General features: G+C 63.2%; 1 protein-coding gene across 2 annotated transcripts in view; it reads left to right on the forward strand.

The window, feature by feature from the left end:
• Positions 1 to 16,489, forward strand: part of UBA1 (ubiquitin like modifier activating enzyme 1) — a 41,866-nt gene that overhangs the window by 14,102 nt on the left and 11,275 nt on the right. For both annotated transcript variants that reach the window (XM_072920407.1, XM_072920406.1), the window contains exons 12-17: positions 1,440 to 1,550; positions 2,897 to 2,977; positions 5,501 to 5,656; positions 6,971 to 7,136; positions 11,633 to 11,829; positions 14,520 to 14,584. In XM_072920407.1, the coding sequence (XP_072776508.1) occupies positions 1,440 to 1,550; positions 2,897 to 2,977; positions 5,501 to 5,656; positions 6,971 to 7,136; positions 11,633 to 11,829; positions 14,520 to 14,584 (776 nt within the window). The remainder of the gene's footprint in view (positions 1 to 1,439; positions 1,551 to 2,896; positions 2,978 to 5,500; positions 5,657 to 6,970; positions 7,137 to 11,632; positions 11,830 to 14,519; positions 14,585 to 16,489) is intronic.

Below are 16,489 nucleotides of genomic sequence, written 5' to 3' on the forward strand. Positions count from 1 at the left end.
TGACGTGTCTCCCAGTGTCCTGTCCCTGGGGTGTCCCCAGGATGTCCCTGATCCGTCCCTTGGGATATCCCTGATGTGTCCCTCAGTATTTCCATGTCCCTGTCCCTGACTGTCCCCGAGCTGTCCCCGGGCTGTCCCTGACTGTCCCCGGGCTGTCTCTGACTGTCCCCGAGCTGTCCCCAGGCTGTCCCTGTCCCTGGATGTCCCTGACTGTCCCCGGGCTGTCCCTGTCCCTGACTGTCCCTGGCTGTCCCTGTCCCTGGGCTGTCCCCTGGCTGTCCCTGACTGTCCCCAGGCTGTCTCTGTCCCTGACTGTCCCCGGGCTGTCCCTGATTGTCCCCGAGCTGTCCCTGACTGTCCCTGGCTGTCCCCAGGCTGTCCCTGTCCCTGGTTGTCCCCTGGCTGTCCCTGAGTGTCCCCGGGCTGTCCCCAGGCTGTCCCCGGGCTGTCCCTGACTGTCCCCAGGCTGTCCCTGTCCCTGTCCCTGGGCTGTCCCTGACTGTCCCAGGCTGTCCCCAGGATGTCCCTGACTGTCCCCTGGCTGTCCCTGTCCCTGACTGTCCCCAGGCTGTCCCTGACTGTCCCCGAGCTGTCCCCAGGCTGTCCCTGTCCCTGACTGTCCCCGAGCTGTCCCTGACTGTCCCTGACTGTCCCCAGGCTGTCCCCGGGCTGTCCCTGTCCCTGTCCCTGACTGTCCCCAGGCTGTCCCCGGGCTGTCCCTGTCCCTGTCCCTGACTGTCCCCGGGCTGTCCCTGTCCCTGTCTGTCCCCGGGCTGTCCCTGACTGTCCCCGGGCTGTCGCTGTCCCTGACTGTCCCTGAGCTGTCCCTGACTGTCCCCAGGCTGTCCCTGTCCCTGACTGTCCCTGTCCCTGACTGTCCCTGACTGTCCCCAGGCTGTCCCTGTCCCTGACTGTCCCCGGGCTGTCCCTGACTGTCCCCAGGCTGTCCCTGTCCCTGGCTGTCCCTGTCCCTGGGCTGTCCCCAGGCTGTCCCTGACTGTCCCCTGGCTGTCCCCTGGCTGTCCCCGAGCTGTCCCTGACTGTCCCCGGGCTGTCCCTGTCCCTGTCCCTGTCCCTGACTGTCCCCGGGCTGTCCCTGTCCCTGAGTGTCCCCAGGCTGTCCCTGGGCTGTCCCTGGCTGTCCCCTGACTGTCCCTGGGCTGTCCCTGTCCCTGAGTGTCCCCAGGCTGTCCCTGTCCCTGGCTGTCCCCTGACTGTCCCTGGGCTGTCCCTGTCCCTGAGTGTCCCCAGGCTGTCCCCAGGCTGTCCCTGTCCCTGACTGTCCCCGGGCTGTCCCTGACTGTCCCTGACTGTCCCTGGCTGTCCCCGGGCTGTCCCTGACTGTCCCCTGGCTGTCCCCTGAGTGTCCCCGGGCTGTCCCTGTCCCTGACTGTCCCCTGGCTGTCCCTGAGTGTCCCTGGTCTGTCCCTGTCCCCCAGGCCGTGTCGGGGAAGTTCACGCCCATCACTCAGTGGCTTTACTTCGACGCGCTCGAGTGTCTGCCCGAGGAGAACCGCGACACGCTGCTGACCGAGGAGCAGTGCCGGCCGGTGAGGGGACACGGGGACACCTGGGGACACCTGTGGGGCTGGGGGACACCTTGGGGGGCTGGGAGACACCAGAGGAGCAGTGCCGGCCGGTGAGGGGACCTGGGGACACCTGGGGACACCTGGGGACACCTGGGGACACCTGTGGGGCTGGGGGACACCTTGGGGGACTGGGAGACACCAGAGGAGCAGTGCCGGCCGGTGAGGGGACACAAGGACACCTGGGGACACCTGTGGGGCTGGAGGACACCTTGGGGGGCTGGGAGACACCAGAGGAGCAGTGCCGGCCGGTGAGGGGACACGGGGACACCTGGGGACACCTGGGGACACCTGTGGGGCTGGGGGACACCTTGGGGGGCTGGGAGACACCAGAGGAGCAGTGCCGGCCGGTGAGGGGACACGGGGACACCTGGGGACACTTGGGGACACCTGTGGGGCTGGGGGACACCTTGGGGGGCTGGGAGACACCAGAGGAGCAGTGCCGGCCGGTGAGGGGACCTGGGGACACCTGGGGACACCTGGGGACACCTGGGGACACCTGTGGGGCTGGGGGACACCTTTGGGGGCTGGGAGACACCAGAGGAGCAGTGCCGGCCGGTGAGGGGACACGGGGACACCTGGGGACACCTGGGGACACCTGTGGGGCTGGAGGACACCTTGGGGGGCTGGGAGACACCAGAGGAGCAGTGCCAGCCGGTGAGGGGACACGGGGACACCTGGGGACACCTGGGGACACCTGTGGGGCTGGAGGACACCTTGGGGGGCTGGGAGACACCAGAGGAGCAGTGCCGGCCGGTGAGGGGACACGGGGACACCTGGGGACACCTGGGGACACCTGTGGGGCTGGAGGACACCTTGAGGGGCTGGGGGACACCAGAGGAGCAGTGCCGGCCAGTGAGGGGACACGGGGACACCTGGGGACACCTGTGGGGCTGGAGGACACCTTGGGGGGCTGGGGGACACCAGAGGAGCAGTGCCGGCCGGTGAGGGGACACGGGGACACCTTGGGAGGTGCTGGAGAACATCTGAGGGGGCTTGGGGACACCAGAGGAGCAGTGCCAGCTAGTGAGGGGACACCTTGGGGGGCTGGGGGACACCCCTGGGTGGTGTCACTTTGGGGGGTCACCAGTTGGAGGACGCTGGTTAGGGGATCCCCACTGGTCACCCCGCTGGGGACAGCAGGTGCCTCACGGGGTGAGTGTAGCCACCAAGCACCCATGGGTGGTCATTCCACGAGGACACGGGCACAGCTGCTGTCACCCCCGAGTCCCCGTGGTGGCTCTGCAGCCCCGGGGGTGTCCCCTGGCAGGTGACACAGCCAGGTGACGCCGGTGTGGCATCGTCCCCAGCGCAACAGCCGCTACGACGGGCAGATCGCCGTGTTCGGGGCCGAGCTGCAGGAGAAGCTGGGCGCCCAGAAGTACTTTGTGGTCAGTGTCCCCATGTCCCCAGTGTCCTCACGTGTGTCTCCATCATCCATGAGTCTCTTGTGTTGTCACCCGTTCCTCAAATGTCACCAAATTTCCCTTCAGAGATTTACAAGTGTCTCCTCTCCCACCCACCCATCCCCAGCCCTCCTGGGCCACCCTGAGTGTCCCCACGTGTCCCTTCTGTGTTCCCTGGTGTCCTCACTCGTTTCACAATTGTTCTTTCGAGTTATCCACATGTCCTCGATGTCCCTCATGTCCCCAACACTGATCGAGTGTCCCAAAGTGTCCCTTCACCCCCATTCCTTTCCCACCATGTGTCCCCAACCCTCCTGGGCCACCTCCTGCTTGGTCCCCGCATGTCCCCAGCCCCACAGGCCACCTCCTGCTGTGTCCCCACATGTCCCCACATGTCCCCAACCCTGTGAGCCACCTCCTGCTGTGTCCCCACGTGTCCCCAGCCCCACAGGCCACCTCCTGCTGTGTCCTCACATGTCCCCAACCCTGTGAGCCACCTCCTGCTGTGTCCCCACATGTCCCCAACCCTGTGAGCCACCTCCTGCTGTGTCCCCACATGTCCCCAACCCCGTGAGCCACCTCCTGCTGTGTCCCCACATGTCCCCAACCCCGTGAGCCACCTCCTGCTGTGTCCCCAGATGTCTCCAGCCCCACAGGCCACCTCCTGCTGTGTCCCCACATGTCCCCAACCCTGTGAGCCACCTCCTGCTGTGTCCCCACATGTCCCCAACCCTGTGAGCCACCTCCTGCTGTGTCCCCACATGTCCCCAACCCCACAGGCCATGTCCTGCTGTGTCCCCACATGTCCCCAACCCTCCTGGGCCACCTCCTGCTGTGTCCCCACATGTCCCCAACCCTGTGAGCCACCTCCTGCTGTGTCCCCACATGTCCCCAGCCCTGTGAGCCACCTCCTGCTGTGTCCCCACATGTCCCCAACCCTGTGAGCCACCTCCTGCTGTGTCCCCACATGTCCCCAACCCTGTGAGCCACCTCCTGCTGTGTCCCCACATGTCCCCAACCCTGTGAGCCACCTCGTGCTCTGTCCCCACATGTCCCCAGTCCCACAGGCCACCTCCTGCTGTGTCCCCAACCCTGTGAGCCACCTCCTGCTGTGTCCCCACATGTCCCCAACCCTCCTGGGCCACCTCCTGCTGTGTCCCCAACCCTGTGAGCCACCTCCTGCTGTGTCCCCACATGTCCCCACATGTCCCCAACCCTGTGAGCCACCTCCTGCTGTGTCCCCACATGTCTCCAGCCCCACAGGCCACCTCCTGCTGTGTCCCCAACCCTGTGAGCCACCTCCTGCTGTGTCCCCACATGTCCCCAACCCTGTGAGCCACCTCCTGCTCTGTCCCCACATGTCCCCAACCCTGTGAGCCACCTCGTGCTGTGTCCCCACATGTCCCCAACCCTGTGAGCCACCTCCTGCTCTGTCCCCACATGTCCCCAACCCTGTGAGCCACCTCCTGCTCTGTCCCCACATGTCCCCAACCCTGTGAGCCACCTCCTGCTGTGTCCCCACGTGTCCCCAACCCTGTGAGCCACCTCCTGCTGTGTCCCCACATGTCCCCAACCCTGTGAGCCACCTCCTGCTGTGTCCCCACATGTCCCCAACCCTGCGAGCCACCTCCTGGTGTGTCCCCACATGTCCCCACATGTCCCCAACCCCGTGAGCCACCTCCTGCTGTGTCCCCACATGTCCCCAACCCTGTGAGCCACCTCCTGCTGTGTCCTCACATGTCCCCAGCCCTGTGAGCCACCTCCTGCTGTGTCCCCACATGTCCCCAACCCTCCTGGGCCACCTCCTGCTGTGTCCCCACATGTCCCCAACCCTGTGAGCCACCTCGTGCTCTGTCCCCACATGTCCCCAACCCTGTGAGCCACCTCCTGCTGTGTCCCCAGATGTCTCCAGCCCCACAGGCCACCTCCTGCTGTGTCCCCACATGTCTCGAGCCCCACAGGCCACCTCGTGCTCTGTCCCCACATGTCCCCACATGTCCCCAACCCCGTGAGCCACCTCCTGCTGTGTCCTCACGTGTCCCCAACCCTCCTGGGCCACCTCCTGCTGTGTCCCCACATGTCCCCAACCCTGTGAGCCACCTCGTGCTCTGTCCCCACATGTCCCCACATGTCCCCAGCCCTGTGAGCCACCTCATGCTGTGTCCCCACGTGTCCCCAACCCTGTGAGCCACCTCCTGCTGTGTCCCCACGTGTCCCCAACCCTGTGAGCCACCTCCTGCTGTGTCCCCACATGTCCCCAACCCTGTGAGCCACCTCTTGGTGTGTCCCCACATGTCCCCAACCCTGTGAGCCACCTCCTGCTGTGTCCCCAACCCTGTGAGCCACCTCCTGCTCTGTCCCCACGTGTCCCCAACCCTGTGAGCCACCTCCTGCTCTGTCCCCACATGTCCCCACATGTCCCCACATGTCCCCAACCCTGTGAGCCACCTCGTGCTCTGTCCCCACATGTCCCCACATGTCCCCACATGTCCCCACATGTCCCCGCAGGTGGGGGCGGGGGCCATTGGCTGCGAGCTGCTCAAGAACTTCGCGATGGTGGGACTGGGCTGTGGCCCCGAGGGCAGCGTCACCGTCACCGACATGGACACCATCGAGAAGTCCAACCTCAACCGCCAGTTCCTCTTCCGGCCGTGGGACGTCACGGTGAGGGCCGGGAGCGGCCAGAGCGTTGGCCAACGTTGGGTGGGTGAAGTTGGGGGGACAATGAGGGGCAGAGTTTGGGGGTCTGGAGGGGCAGAGCCAGTGGGGGTTGGGCAGTCACCCTTAAGATGCTGCCATTGAGTTGGCCAAGGTCAAGGGTTGAGTTTTGTGCTCAACGTCAGCGGTTGAGTGTCACGCTCAACGTCAACCCTTACGTTTCTTGACCAGCGTTCAATGGTTGAGTTTCTTGCCCTCCATCAGCAGTTGAGTTTCACACACAACATCAACAGTTGAGTTTCTTGGCCAACATCAAAAATTGAGTTCTGTGCTCAATGCCAATGGTTGAGTTTCTTGGCCAATGCCAATGATGGATTTTCCTGGTTCATATCAATGGTTGAGTTTCTTGGCCAATGCCAATGATGGATTTTCCTGGTTCATATCAATGGTTGAGTTTTGTGCTCAACATCAACAGTTGAGTTTTTTGGCCGATGTCACCATTAGAGTTTCTTGGTCCAGTTCTTGGCCAATGTTTCAGGTTGAGTTTTGTGCTCGTTATCTTCTTGGCCAGCATCAACAATCAAGTTTCACGCTCAATATCGACTGTTGAGTTTCTTTGTCAGCGTCAACGGTTGAGTTTTGGGCTCAACGTCAACGGTTGAGTTTCTTGGCCAACACCAGTGGTTGAGTTTCTTGGCCAACACAAACATTGAGTTCTGTGGTCAATGCCAATGGTTGAGTTTCTTGGCCAATGCCAATGATCGATTTTCCTGGTTCATATCAATAGTTGAGTTTTGTGCTCAACGTCAACGGTTGAGTTTCTTGGCCAACACCAGTGGTTGAGTTTCTTGGCCAACATCAACAATTGAGTTCTGTGGTCAATGTCAATGGTTGAGTTTTTTGCCAATGCCAATGATTGATTTTCCTGGTTCATATCAATGGTTGAGTTTCTTGGCCAATGCCAATGATTGATTTTCCTGGTTCATATCAATGGTTGAGTTTTGTGCTCAACGTCAATGGTTGAGTTCCTTGGCCAACACCAATGGTTGAGTTTCTTGGCCAACACAAACAATTGAGTTTCTTGGCCAACACCAGTGGTTGAGTTTCTTGGCCAACACCAGTGGTTGAGTTTCTTGGCCAACACCAGTGGTTGAGTTTCTTGGCCAACACCAGTGGTTGAGTTTCTTGGCCAACACCAGTGGTTGAGTTTCTTGGCCAACATCAACACTTGAGACGCGTCGCTCCATGGGGAAAGGGGCGTGGCCTACAAGGGCGTGTCCAAGGGGCGGGGCTCACACCCAGCCCTTCCCCCACCCACAGAAGCTGAAGTCGGAGCGCGCGGCGGCGGCGGCGCGGGAGATGAACCCGGCGCTGCGCGTCAGCAGCCGCACCGACCGCGTGGGCCCCGACACCGAGCGCGTCTACGACGACGACTTCTTCGAGGGGCTGGACGGCGTGGCCAACGCGCTGGACAACGTGGATGCGCGTGAGCACGGGGGGCTGGGGGCTGCAGAGACCTCGGGGAGGGCTGGAGGGACCCTTGGGGGGCTATGGGGGTCCTTGGGGGGCTATGGGGACCCTTGGGGGCTATGGGGACCCTTGGGGGGCTATGGGAATCCTTGGGGGCTATGGGGATTCTTGGGGGGCTATGGGGACCCTTAGAGGGCTATGGGGACCCTTGGGGGCTATGGGGATTCTTGGGGGGCTATGGGGACCCTTGGGGGGCTATGGGGACCCTTGGGGGCTATGGGGGTCCTTGGGGGCTATGGGGAGTTTGGGGGGCTATGGGGACCCTTGGGGGCTATGGGGATCCTTGGGGGTCTATGGGGACCCTTGGGGGGCTATGGGGACCTTTGGGGGCTATGGGGACCCTTGGGGGGCTATGGGGACCTTTGAGGGGCTATGGGGACCCTTGGGGGGCTATGGGGACCCTTCGGGGCTATGGGGACCTTTGGGGGGCTGTGGGAATCCTTGGGGGGCTATGGGGACCTTTAGGGGGCTATGGGGACCCTTGGGGGCTGTGGGGACCCTTGGGGGCTATGGGGACCCTTGGGGGCTGTGGGGACCTTTGGGGGGCTGTGGGAATCCTTGGAGGGCTGTGGGCCTTGAAGGGCTGTGGGGATTCTTGGTGGGGGCTATGGGGACCCTTGGGGGCTATGGGGACCTTTGGGGGGCTATGGGGACCTTTGGGGGGCTATGGGGACCCTTCAGGGGCTATGGGGACCCTTCAGGGGCTATGGAGGTCCTTGGGGGGCTATGGGGACCTTTGGGGGTCTATGGGGACCCTTGGGGGGCTATGGGGACCCTTTGGGGGCTATGGGAATCTTTGGGGGCTATGGGGACCCTTGAGGGGCTATGGGGACCTTTGGGGGCTATGGGGACCTTTGGGGGGCTATGGGGACCCTTGGGGGGCTATGGGGACCTTTGGGGGGCTATGGGGACCCTTGGGGGGCTATGGGGACCCTTGGGGGGCTATGGGGACCTTTGGGGGGCTATGGGGAACCTTGGGGTCTATGGGGACCTTTGGGGGGCTATGGGGACCCTTGGGGGGGTATGGGGACCCTTGGGGGCTGTGGGGACTCTTGGGGGTCTATAGGGACCTTTGGGGTCTATGGGGACCCTTCGGGGGCTATGGGGACCCTTGGGGGGCTATGGGGACCTTTGGGGGCTATGGGGACCCTTGGGGGGCTATGGGGACCCTTGGGGGGCTATGGGGATCCTTGTGGGGCTGCCCCATAACCCCTGCTTGTGCCCCATATCTGAGGGTTCCACACAGCCCCTGGGGGTGCCCCATATCAGAAAGTGCCCTTTATTTGAGGGTACCCCATATCTGGGGCGCCCCATCTGTACCCCCTGGGGTGCCCCCAGACCCCCTGGCCTGCCCCATAAGTGCCCCACACCCCCTGGCAGGGCTGTGCACAGCTTGGCACTGTGTTCCCTACACCCACTGCTCACGCCCCATATCCTACAACTCCTGGGGGTGCCCTACACCCCTTTGGGGTGCCCCCAGACCCCGACCTGCCCCATAACTGCCCCACACCCCCGGGCAGGGCTGTACACAGCTTGGCACTGTGTTCCCTACACCCACTCCTCATGCTCCATATCCAGGGGTGCCCTACAACTCTTGGGGGTTTCCTACAACTCTTGGGGGTGCCCTACAGCCCTTTGGGGGTGCCCTACAGCCCTTTGGGGTGCCTCACGCCCCCCGGCCTGCCCCATAACTGCCCCACACCCCCTGGGCAGGGCTGTACACAGCTTGGCACTGTGTTCCCTACACCCACTGCTCATGCCCCATATCCTACAACTCCTGGGGGTGCCCTACAACTCCTGGGGGTGCCCTACACCCCTTTGGGGTGCCTCACACCCCCCGGCCTGCCCCATAAGTGCCCCACACCCCCTGGCAGGGCTGTGCACAGCTTGGCACTGTGTTCACTGCGGGGTCCCCTACACCCGCTGCTCATGCTCCATATCCAGGGGTGCCCTACAACTCCTGGGGGTGCCCTACACCCCTTTGGGGTGCCCCCAGACCCCCTGGCCTGCCCCATAAGTGCCCCCCACCCCCTGGGCAGGGCTGTGCACAGCTTGGCACTGTGTTCACTGCGGGGTCCCCTACACCCACTGCTCACGCCCCATATCCTACAACTCTTGGGGGTGCCCTACAGCCCTTTGGGGTGCCCCCAGACCCCGACCTGCCCCATAAGTGCCCCACACCCCCTGGGCAGGGCTGTACACAGCTTGGCACTGTGTTCACTGCGGGGTCCCCTACACCCACTGCTCATGCTCCATATCCTACAACTCCTGGGGGTGCCCTACAACTCCTGGGGGTGCCCTACACCCCTTTGGGGTGCCCTACAGCCCTTTGGGGTGCCCTACAGCCCTTTGGGGTGCCTCACACCCCCCAGCCTGCCCCATAAGTGCCCCCCACCCCCGGGCAGGGCTGTACACAGCTTGGCACTGTGTTCACTGCGGGGTCCCCTACACCCACTGCTCACACCCCATATCCTACAACTCCTGGGGGTGCCCTACAACTCTTTGGGGGTGCCCTACAGCCCTTTGGGGTGCCTCACACCCCCTGGCCTGCCCCATAAGTGCCCCACACCCCCTGGGCAGGGCTGTACACAGATTTGCACTGTGTTCCCTACACCCACTGCTCATGCTCCATATCCTACAACTCTTGGGGGTGCCCTACAACTCCTGGGGGTGCCCTACAGCCCTTTGGGGTGCCCTACAGCCCTTTGGGGTGCCTCACACCCCCCGGCCTGCCCCATAACTGCCCCACACCCCTGGGCAGGGCTGTACACAGATTGGCACTGTGTTCACTGCGGGGTCCCCTACACCCACTGCTCACACCCCATATCCTACAACTCTTGGGGGTGCCCTACAACTCTTGGGGGTGCCCTACATCCCTTTGGGGTGCCTCACACCCCCCAGCCTGCCCCATAAGTGCCCCCCACCCCCTGGGCAGGGCTGTGCACAGCTTGGCACTGTGTTCCCTGCACCCACTGCTCATACTCCATATCCTACAACTCCTGGGGGTGCCCTACAACTCTTGGGGGTGCCCTACAGCCCTTTGGGGTGCCCCCAGACCCCGACCTGCCCCATAAGTGCCCCCCATCCCCTGGGCAGGGCTGTACACAGATTGGCACTGTGTTCCCTACACCCACTGCTCATGCTCCATATCCAGGGGTGCCCTACAACTCCTGGGGGTGCCCTACAACTCCTGGGGGTGCCCTACAGCCCTTTGGGGTGCCTCATACCCCCCGGCCTGCCCCATAACTGCCCCCCACCCCTGGGCAGGGCTGTACACAGCTTGGCACTGTGTTCCCTACACCCACTGCTCATGCTCCATATCCAGGGGTGCCCTACAACTCCTGGGGGTGCCCTACACCCCTTTGGGGTACCTCACACCCCCCGGCCTGCCCCATAACTGCCCCACACCCCCTGGGCAGGGCTGTGCACAGCTTGGCACTGTGTTCACTACAGGGTCCCCTACACCCACTGCTCATACTCCATATCCCACAACTCCTGGGGGTGCCCTACACCCCTTTGGGGTGCCTCACACCCCCCAGCCTGCCCCATAAGTGCCCCCCACCCCCGGGCAGGGCTGTGCACAGCTTGGCACTGTGTTCACTGCGGGGTCCCCTACACCCACTGCTCACACCCCATATCCTACAACTCTTGGGGGTGCCCTACAACTCCTGGGGGTGCCCTACAGCCCTTTGGGGTGCCCTACACCCCTTTGGGGTGCCCCCAGACCCCGACCTGCCCCATAAGTGCCCCACACCCCCGGGCAGGGCTGTACACAGACTGGCACTGTGTTCACTGCGGGGTCCCCTACACCCACTGCTCATGCTCCATATCCTACAACTCTTGGGGGTGCCCTACAACTCCTGGGGGTGCCCTACAGCCCTTTGGGGTGCCTCACACCCCCCGGCCTGCCCCATAACTGCCCCACACCCCCTGGGCAGGGCTGCACACAGCTTGGCACTGTGTTCCCTACACCCACTGCTCACGCCCCATATCCCACAACTCCTGGGGGTGCCCTACAACTCCTGGGGGTGCCCTACACCCCTTTGGGGTGCCCTACAGCCCTTTGGGGTGCCCTACAGCCCTTTGGGGTGCCCCCAGACCCCGGCCTGCCCCATAACTGCCCCACACCCCCTGGGCAGGGCTGTACACAGATTGGCACTGTGTTCCCTACACCCACTGCTCATACTCCATATCCAGGGGTGCCCTACAACTCCTGGGGGTGCCCTACACCCCTTTGGGGTGCCTCACACCCCCCGGCCTGCCCCATAAGTGCCCCACACCCCCTGGGCAGGGCTGTACACAGCTTGGCACTGTGTTCCCTACACCCACTGCTCATGCTCCATATCCTACAACTCCTGGGGGTGCCCTACAACTCTTGGGGGTGCCCTACACCCCTTTGGGGTGCCTCACGCCCCCCGGCCTGCCCCATAAGTGCCCCCCACCCCCGGGCAGGGCTGTACATGGACCGGCGCTGCGTGTATTACCGGAAGCCGCTGCTGGAGTCGGGCACGCTGGGCACCAAGGGCAACGTGCAGGTGGTGATCCCGTTCCTGAGCGAGTCCTACAGCTCCAGCCAGGACCCCCCCGAGAAGGCCATTCCCATCTGCACCCTCAAGAACTTCCCCAACGCCATCGAGCACACGCTGCAGGTGCGTCCAGGTGTGCCCAGGGGCACCTGCCGGGCACGGGGGGCACTGGTGTGTCCGGCTGGAGCGTGCCCAGCTGGTGTTTTGGGGGGTTCCAGATGGCTGGGTGGCACTTGAGGGGTGCTGGGGGGCACAGGGGTCTCGTTTTGAGGTATCTCAGACTCTGGGTTCCCTGCTTTGGGGGGTCCTGGATTTGGGGTTGTGGTTTGGGGGGTCCTGGACACTTTGGGGGTCCTGTTTTGGGGGTTCTGAACACTGGGGTTGTGGTTTTGGGGGTACTGGACACTGGAGTCATTATTTGGGGGTCCTGTTTTGGGGGTTCTGAGCACTGGGGTTGTGGTTTGGGGGGTACTGGACACTTTGGGGGTCCTGTTTTGGGGGTTCTGAACACTGGGGTTGTGGTTTGGGGGGTCCTGGACACTTTGGGGGTCCTGGTTTGGGGGTTCTGAACACTGGGGTTGTGGTTTAGGGGGTGTCCTGGACACTGGGGTCCCATTCTTGGAGATCCCAGACTCTGTTCCCTGCTTTTGGGGGTCCTGGATTTGGAGTTGTGGTTTGGGGGGTCCTGGACACTGGAATCATTATTTTGGGGGTTGTGGTTTTGGGGGTTCTGAACACTGGGGTTGTGGTTTTGGGGGTACTGGACACTGGAGTCATTATTTGGGGGTCCTGTTTTGGGGGTTCTGAGCACTGGGGTTGTGGTTTGGGGGGTCCTGGACACTGGAGTCATTATTTGGGGGTCCTGTTTTGGGGGTTCTGAACACTGGGGTTGTGGTTTGGGGGGTCCTGGACACTGGAGTCATTATTTGGGGGTCCTGTTTTGGGGGTTCTGAACACTGGGGTTGTGGTTTGGGGGGTCCTGGACACTTTGGGGATCCTGTTTTGGGGGTTCTGAACACTGGGGTTGTGGTTTTGGGGTGTCCTGGACACTGGGGTCCCATTCTTGGGGATCCCAGACTCTGTTCCCTGCTTTTGGGGTTCCTGGACACTAAAGTTCCCATTTTGGACTCAAGTGTCCACAACACCAGGCTTGTGGTTTGGGGGGTCCTGGAAATCAGGGTTCCATTTTGGGGGATCCCAGACACCAAGTTCCCTGTTTTGGGGTGCCCTGGGCACTGCAGTCCCTGTTTTGGGGTGCCCTGGGCACTGCAGTCCCTGTTTTGGGGTGCCCTGGGCACTGCAGTCCCTGTTTTGGGGTGCCCTGGGCACTGCAGTCCCTGTTTTGGGGTGTCCTGGGCACTGCAGTCCCTGTTTCGGGGTGCCCTGGGCACTTCAGTCCCTGTTTTGGGGTGCCCTGGGCACCACAGTCCCTGTTTCGGGGTGTCCTGGGTGCTGCAGTCCCTGTTTTGGGGTGCCCTGGGCATTGCAGTCCCTGTTTCGGGGTGCCCTGGGCACTGCAGTCCCTGTTTTGGGGTGCCCTGGGCACTGCAGTCCCTGTTTCGGGGTGCCCTGGGCACCGCAGTCCCTGTTTTGGGGTGCCCTGGGCACTGCAGTCCCTGTTTTGGGGTGTCCTGGGCACTGCAGTCCCTGTTTTGGGGTGCCCTGGGCACTGCAGTCCCTGTTTTGGGGTGCCCTGGGCACTGCAGTCCCTGTTTCGGGGTGCCCTGAGCACTGCAGTCCCTGTTTCAGGGTGCCCTGGTGCTGCAGTCCCTCTTTTGGGGTGCCCTGGTCACTGCAGTCCCTGTTTCGGGGTGTCCTGGGCACTGCAGTCCCTGTTTTTGGGGTGCCCTGGGCACCGCAGTCCCTGTTTTGGGGTGTCCTGGGCACTGCAGTCCCTGTTTTGGGGTGCCCTGGGCACTGCAGTCCCTGTTCGGGGTATCCTGGGCACTGCAGTCCCTGTTTTGGGGTTTCCTGGGCACTGCAGTCCCTGTTTTGGGGTGCCCTGGGCACTGCAGTCCCTGTTTTGGGGTGTCCTGGGCACTGCAGTCCCTGTTTTGGGGTGCCCTGGGCACTGCAGTCCCTGTTTTGGGGTGCCCTGGGCACTGCAGTCCCTGTTTCGGGGTGTCCTGGGCACCGCAGTCCCTGTTTTGGGGTGCCCTGGGCACTGCAGTCCCTGTTTTGGGGTGCCCTGGGCACTGCAGTCCCTGTTTTGGGGTGTCCTGGTGCTGCAGTCCCTGTTTTGGGGTGCCCTGGGCACCGCAGTCCCTGTTTTGGGGTGTCCTGGTGCTGCAGTCCCAGTTTTGGGGTGCCCTGGGCACTGCAGTCCCAGTTTCGGGGTGCCCTGGGCACTGCAGTCCCAGTTTCGGGGTGCCCTGGGCACTGCAGTCCCTGTTTTAGGGTGTCCTGGGCACTGCAGTCCCTGTTTTGGGGTGCCCTGGGCACTGCAGTCCCTGTTTTGGGGTGCCCTGGGCACTGCAGTCCCTGTTTTGGGGTGTCCTGGTGCTGCAGTCCCTGTTTTGGGGTGCCCTGGGCACCGCAGTCCCTGTTTTGGGGTGTCCTGGTGCTGCAGTCCCAGTTTTGGGGTGCCCTGGGCACTGCAGTCCCAGTTTCGGGGTGCCCTGGGCACTGCAGTCCCAGTTTCGGGGTGCCCTGGGCACTGCAGTCCCTGTTTTAGGGTGTCCTGGGCACTGCAGTCCCTGTTTTGGGGTGTCCTGAGCACTGCAGTCCCTGTTTTGGGGTGCCCTGGGCACTGCAGTCCCTGTTTTGGGGTGCCCCTGCTGCCAGGCCCCCCCAGTGACACCCCCTTTTCGCAGTGGGCGCGTGACGAGTTCGAGGGGCTCTTCAAGCAGCCGGCCGAGAACGTGAACCAGTACCTGATGTGAGTGTGGGGGACGGGCACCCCAAATCCCCCTGGATTCCCCCCAGGGACCCCAAATTCCTGGGACACACCCTGTACCCCCCTAACTGCTGTACCCCCATAACACCTGTATCCCGTTTTCCCCGCAGGGACCCCAAATTCCTGGAACACACCCTGTACCCTGTACCCCCATAACCCCTGTACCCCCATAACCCCTGCACCCCATTTTCCCCAGGGACCCCAAGTTCCTGGAGCGCACCCTGCACTGTGTGACCCCTGTGACCCCCCCTAACCCCTGTGACCCCCCCTAACCCCTGTGACCCCCCCTAACCCCTGCACCCCCTTTTCCCCCCAGGGACCCCAAATTCCTGGAGCGGACCCTGTGCCTGTGACCCCCCCTAACCCCTGTGACCCCTGTGACCCCCCTTAACCCCTGCACCCCATTTTCCCCCCAGGGACCCCAAGTTCCTGGAGCGCACCCTGCACCCTGTGACCCCCCCTAACCCCTGCACCCCATTTTTCCCCAGGGACCCCTGTGACCCCTGTGACCCCCCCTAACCCCTGCACCCCCATTCCCCCCAGAGACCCCAAATTCCTGGAGCGCACCCTGTGATCCCCTGTGACCCCCCCTAACCCCTGCACCCCGTTTCCCCCCAGGGACCCCAAGTTCCTGGAGCAGACCCTGTGCCTGTGACCCCCCCTAACCCCTGTGACCCCCCCTCACCCCTGCACCCCATTTTTCCCCCCAGGGACCCCAAATTCCTGGAGCGCACCCTGTGCCTGTCATCCCCTGTAACCCCCCTAACCCCTGCACCCCCATTTTGCCCCAGGGACCCCAAGTTCCTGGAGCGCACCCTGTGACCCCCCCCTCACCCCTGTGACCCCCCCTAACCCCCGCACCCCCCTTTTCCCCAGGGACCCCAAGTTCCTGGAGTGGACCCTGCACCCTGTGACCCCCCCTAACCCCTGTGACCCCCCCTAACCCCTGCACCCCATTTTTTCCCCAGGGACCCCAAGTTCCTGGAACACACGCTGTGCCTGTGACCCCCTATAACCCCTGTGACCCCCCCTAACCCCTGCACCCCCTTTTCCCCCAGGGACCCCTGTGACCCCTGTGATCCCCCCTAACCCCTGCACCCCATTTTTCCCCCCAGGGACCCCAAATTCCTGGAGCGCACCCTGCGCCAGTGATCCCCCCTAACCCCTGTGACCCCCCCTCACCCCTGCACCCCATTTTTCCCCCCTGTGACCCCCCCTAACCCCTGCACCCCCATTTTCCCCCCAGGGACCCCAAATTCCTGGAGCGCACCCTGTGCCCTGTGACCCCCCCTAACCCCTGTGACCCCCCCTAACCCCTGCACCCCCATTTTCCCCCAGGGACCCCTGTGACCCCTGTGACCCCCCCCTAACCCCTGCACCCCCATTTTTCCCTAGGGACCCCAAATTCTGGAACACACCCTGTGCCCTGTGACCCCCCCTAACCCCTGTGACCCCCCCTACCCCCTGCACCCCCATTTTCCCCCAGGGACCCCAAGTTCCTGGAGTGGACCCTGCACTGTGTGATACCCTGTGACCCCCCCTAACCCCTGTGACCCCCCCTAACCCCTGCACCCCATTTTCCCGCAGGGACCCCAAATTCCTGGAGCGGACCCTGTGCCCTGTGATCCCCTGTGACCCCCCTAACCCCTGCACCCCCATTTTTTCCCCAAGGACCCCAAGTTCCTGGAGCGGACCCTGTGCCCTATGACCCCTTATAACCCCTGTGACCCCCCCTAACCCCTGTGACCCCCCCTAACCCCTGCACCCCATTTTTCCCCCCAGGGACCCCAAATTCTGGAACATACCCTGTACCCTGTGACCCTCCCATAACCCAAATAACACCTGCACCCCATTTTTCCCCCCAGGGACCCCAAATTCCTGGAGCGC

Source organism: Taeniopygia guttata, chromosome 31 (assembly GCF_048771995.1).
Source record: "Taeniopygia guttata chromosome 31, bTaeGut7.mat, whole genome shotgun sequence".
Taxonomy (NCBI): Eukaryota; Metazoa; Chordata; class Aves; order Passeriformes; family Estrildidae; genus Taeniopygia; species Taeniopygia guttata.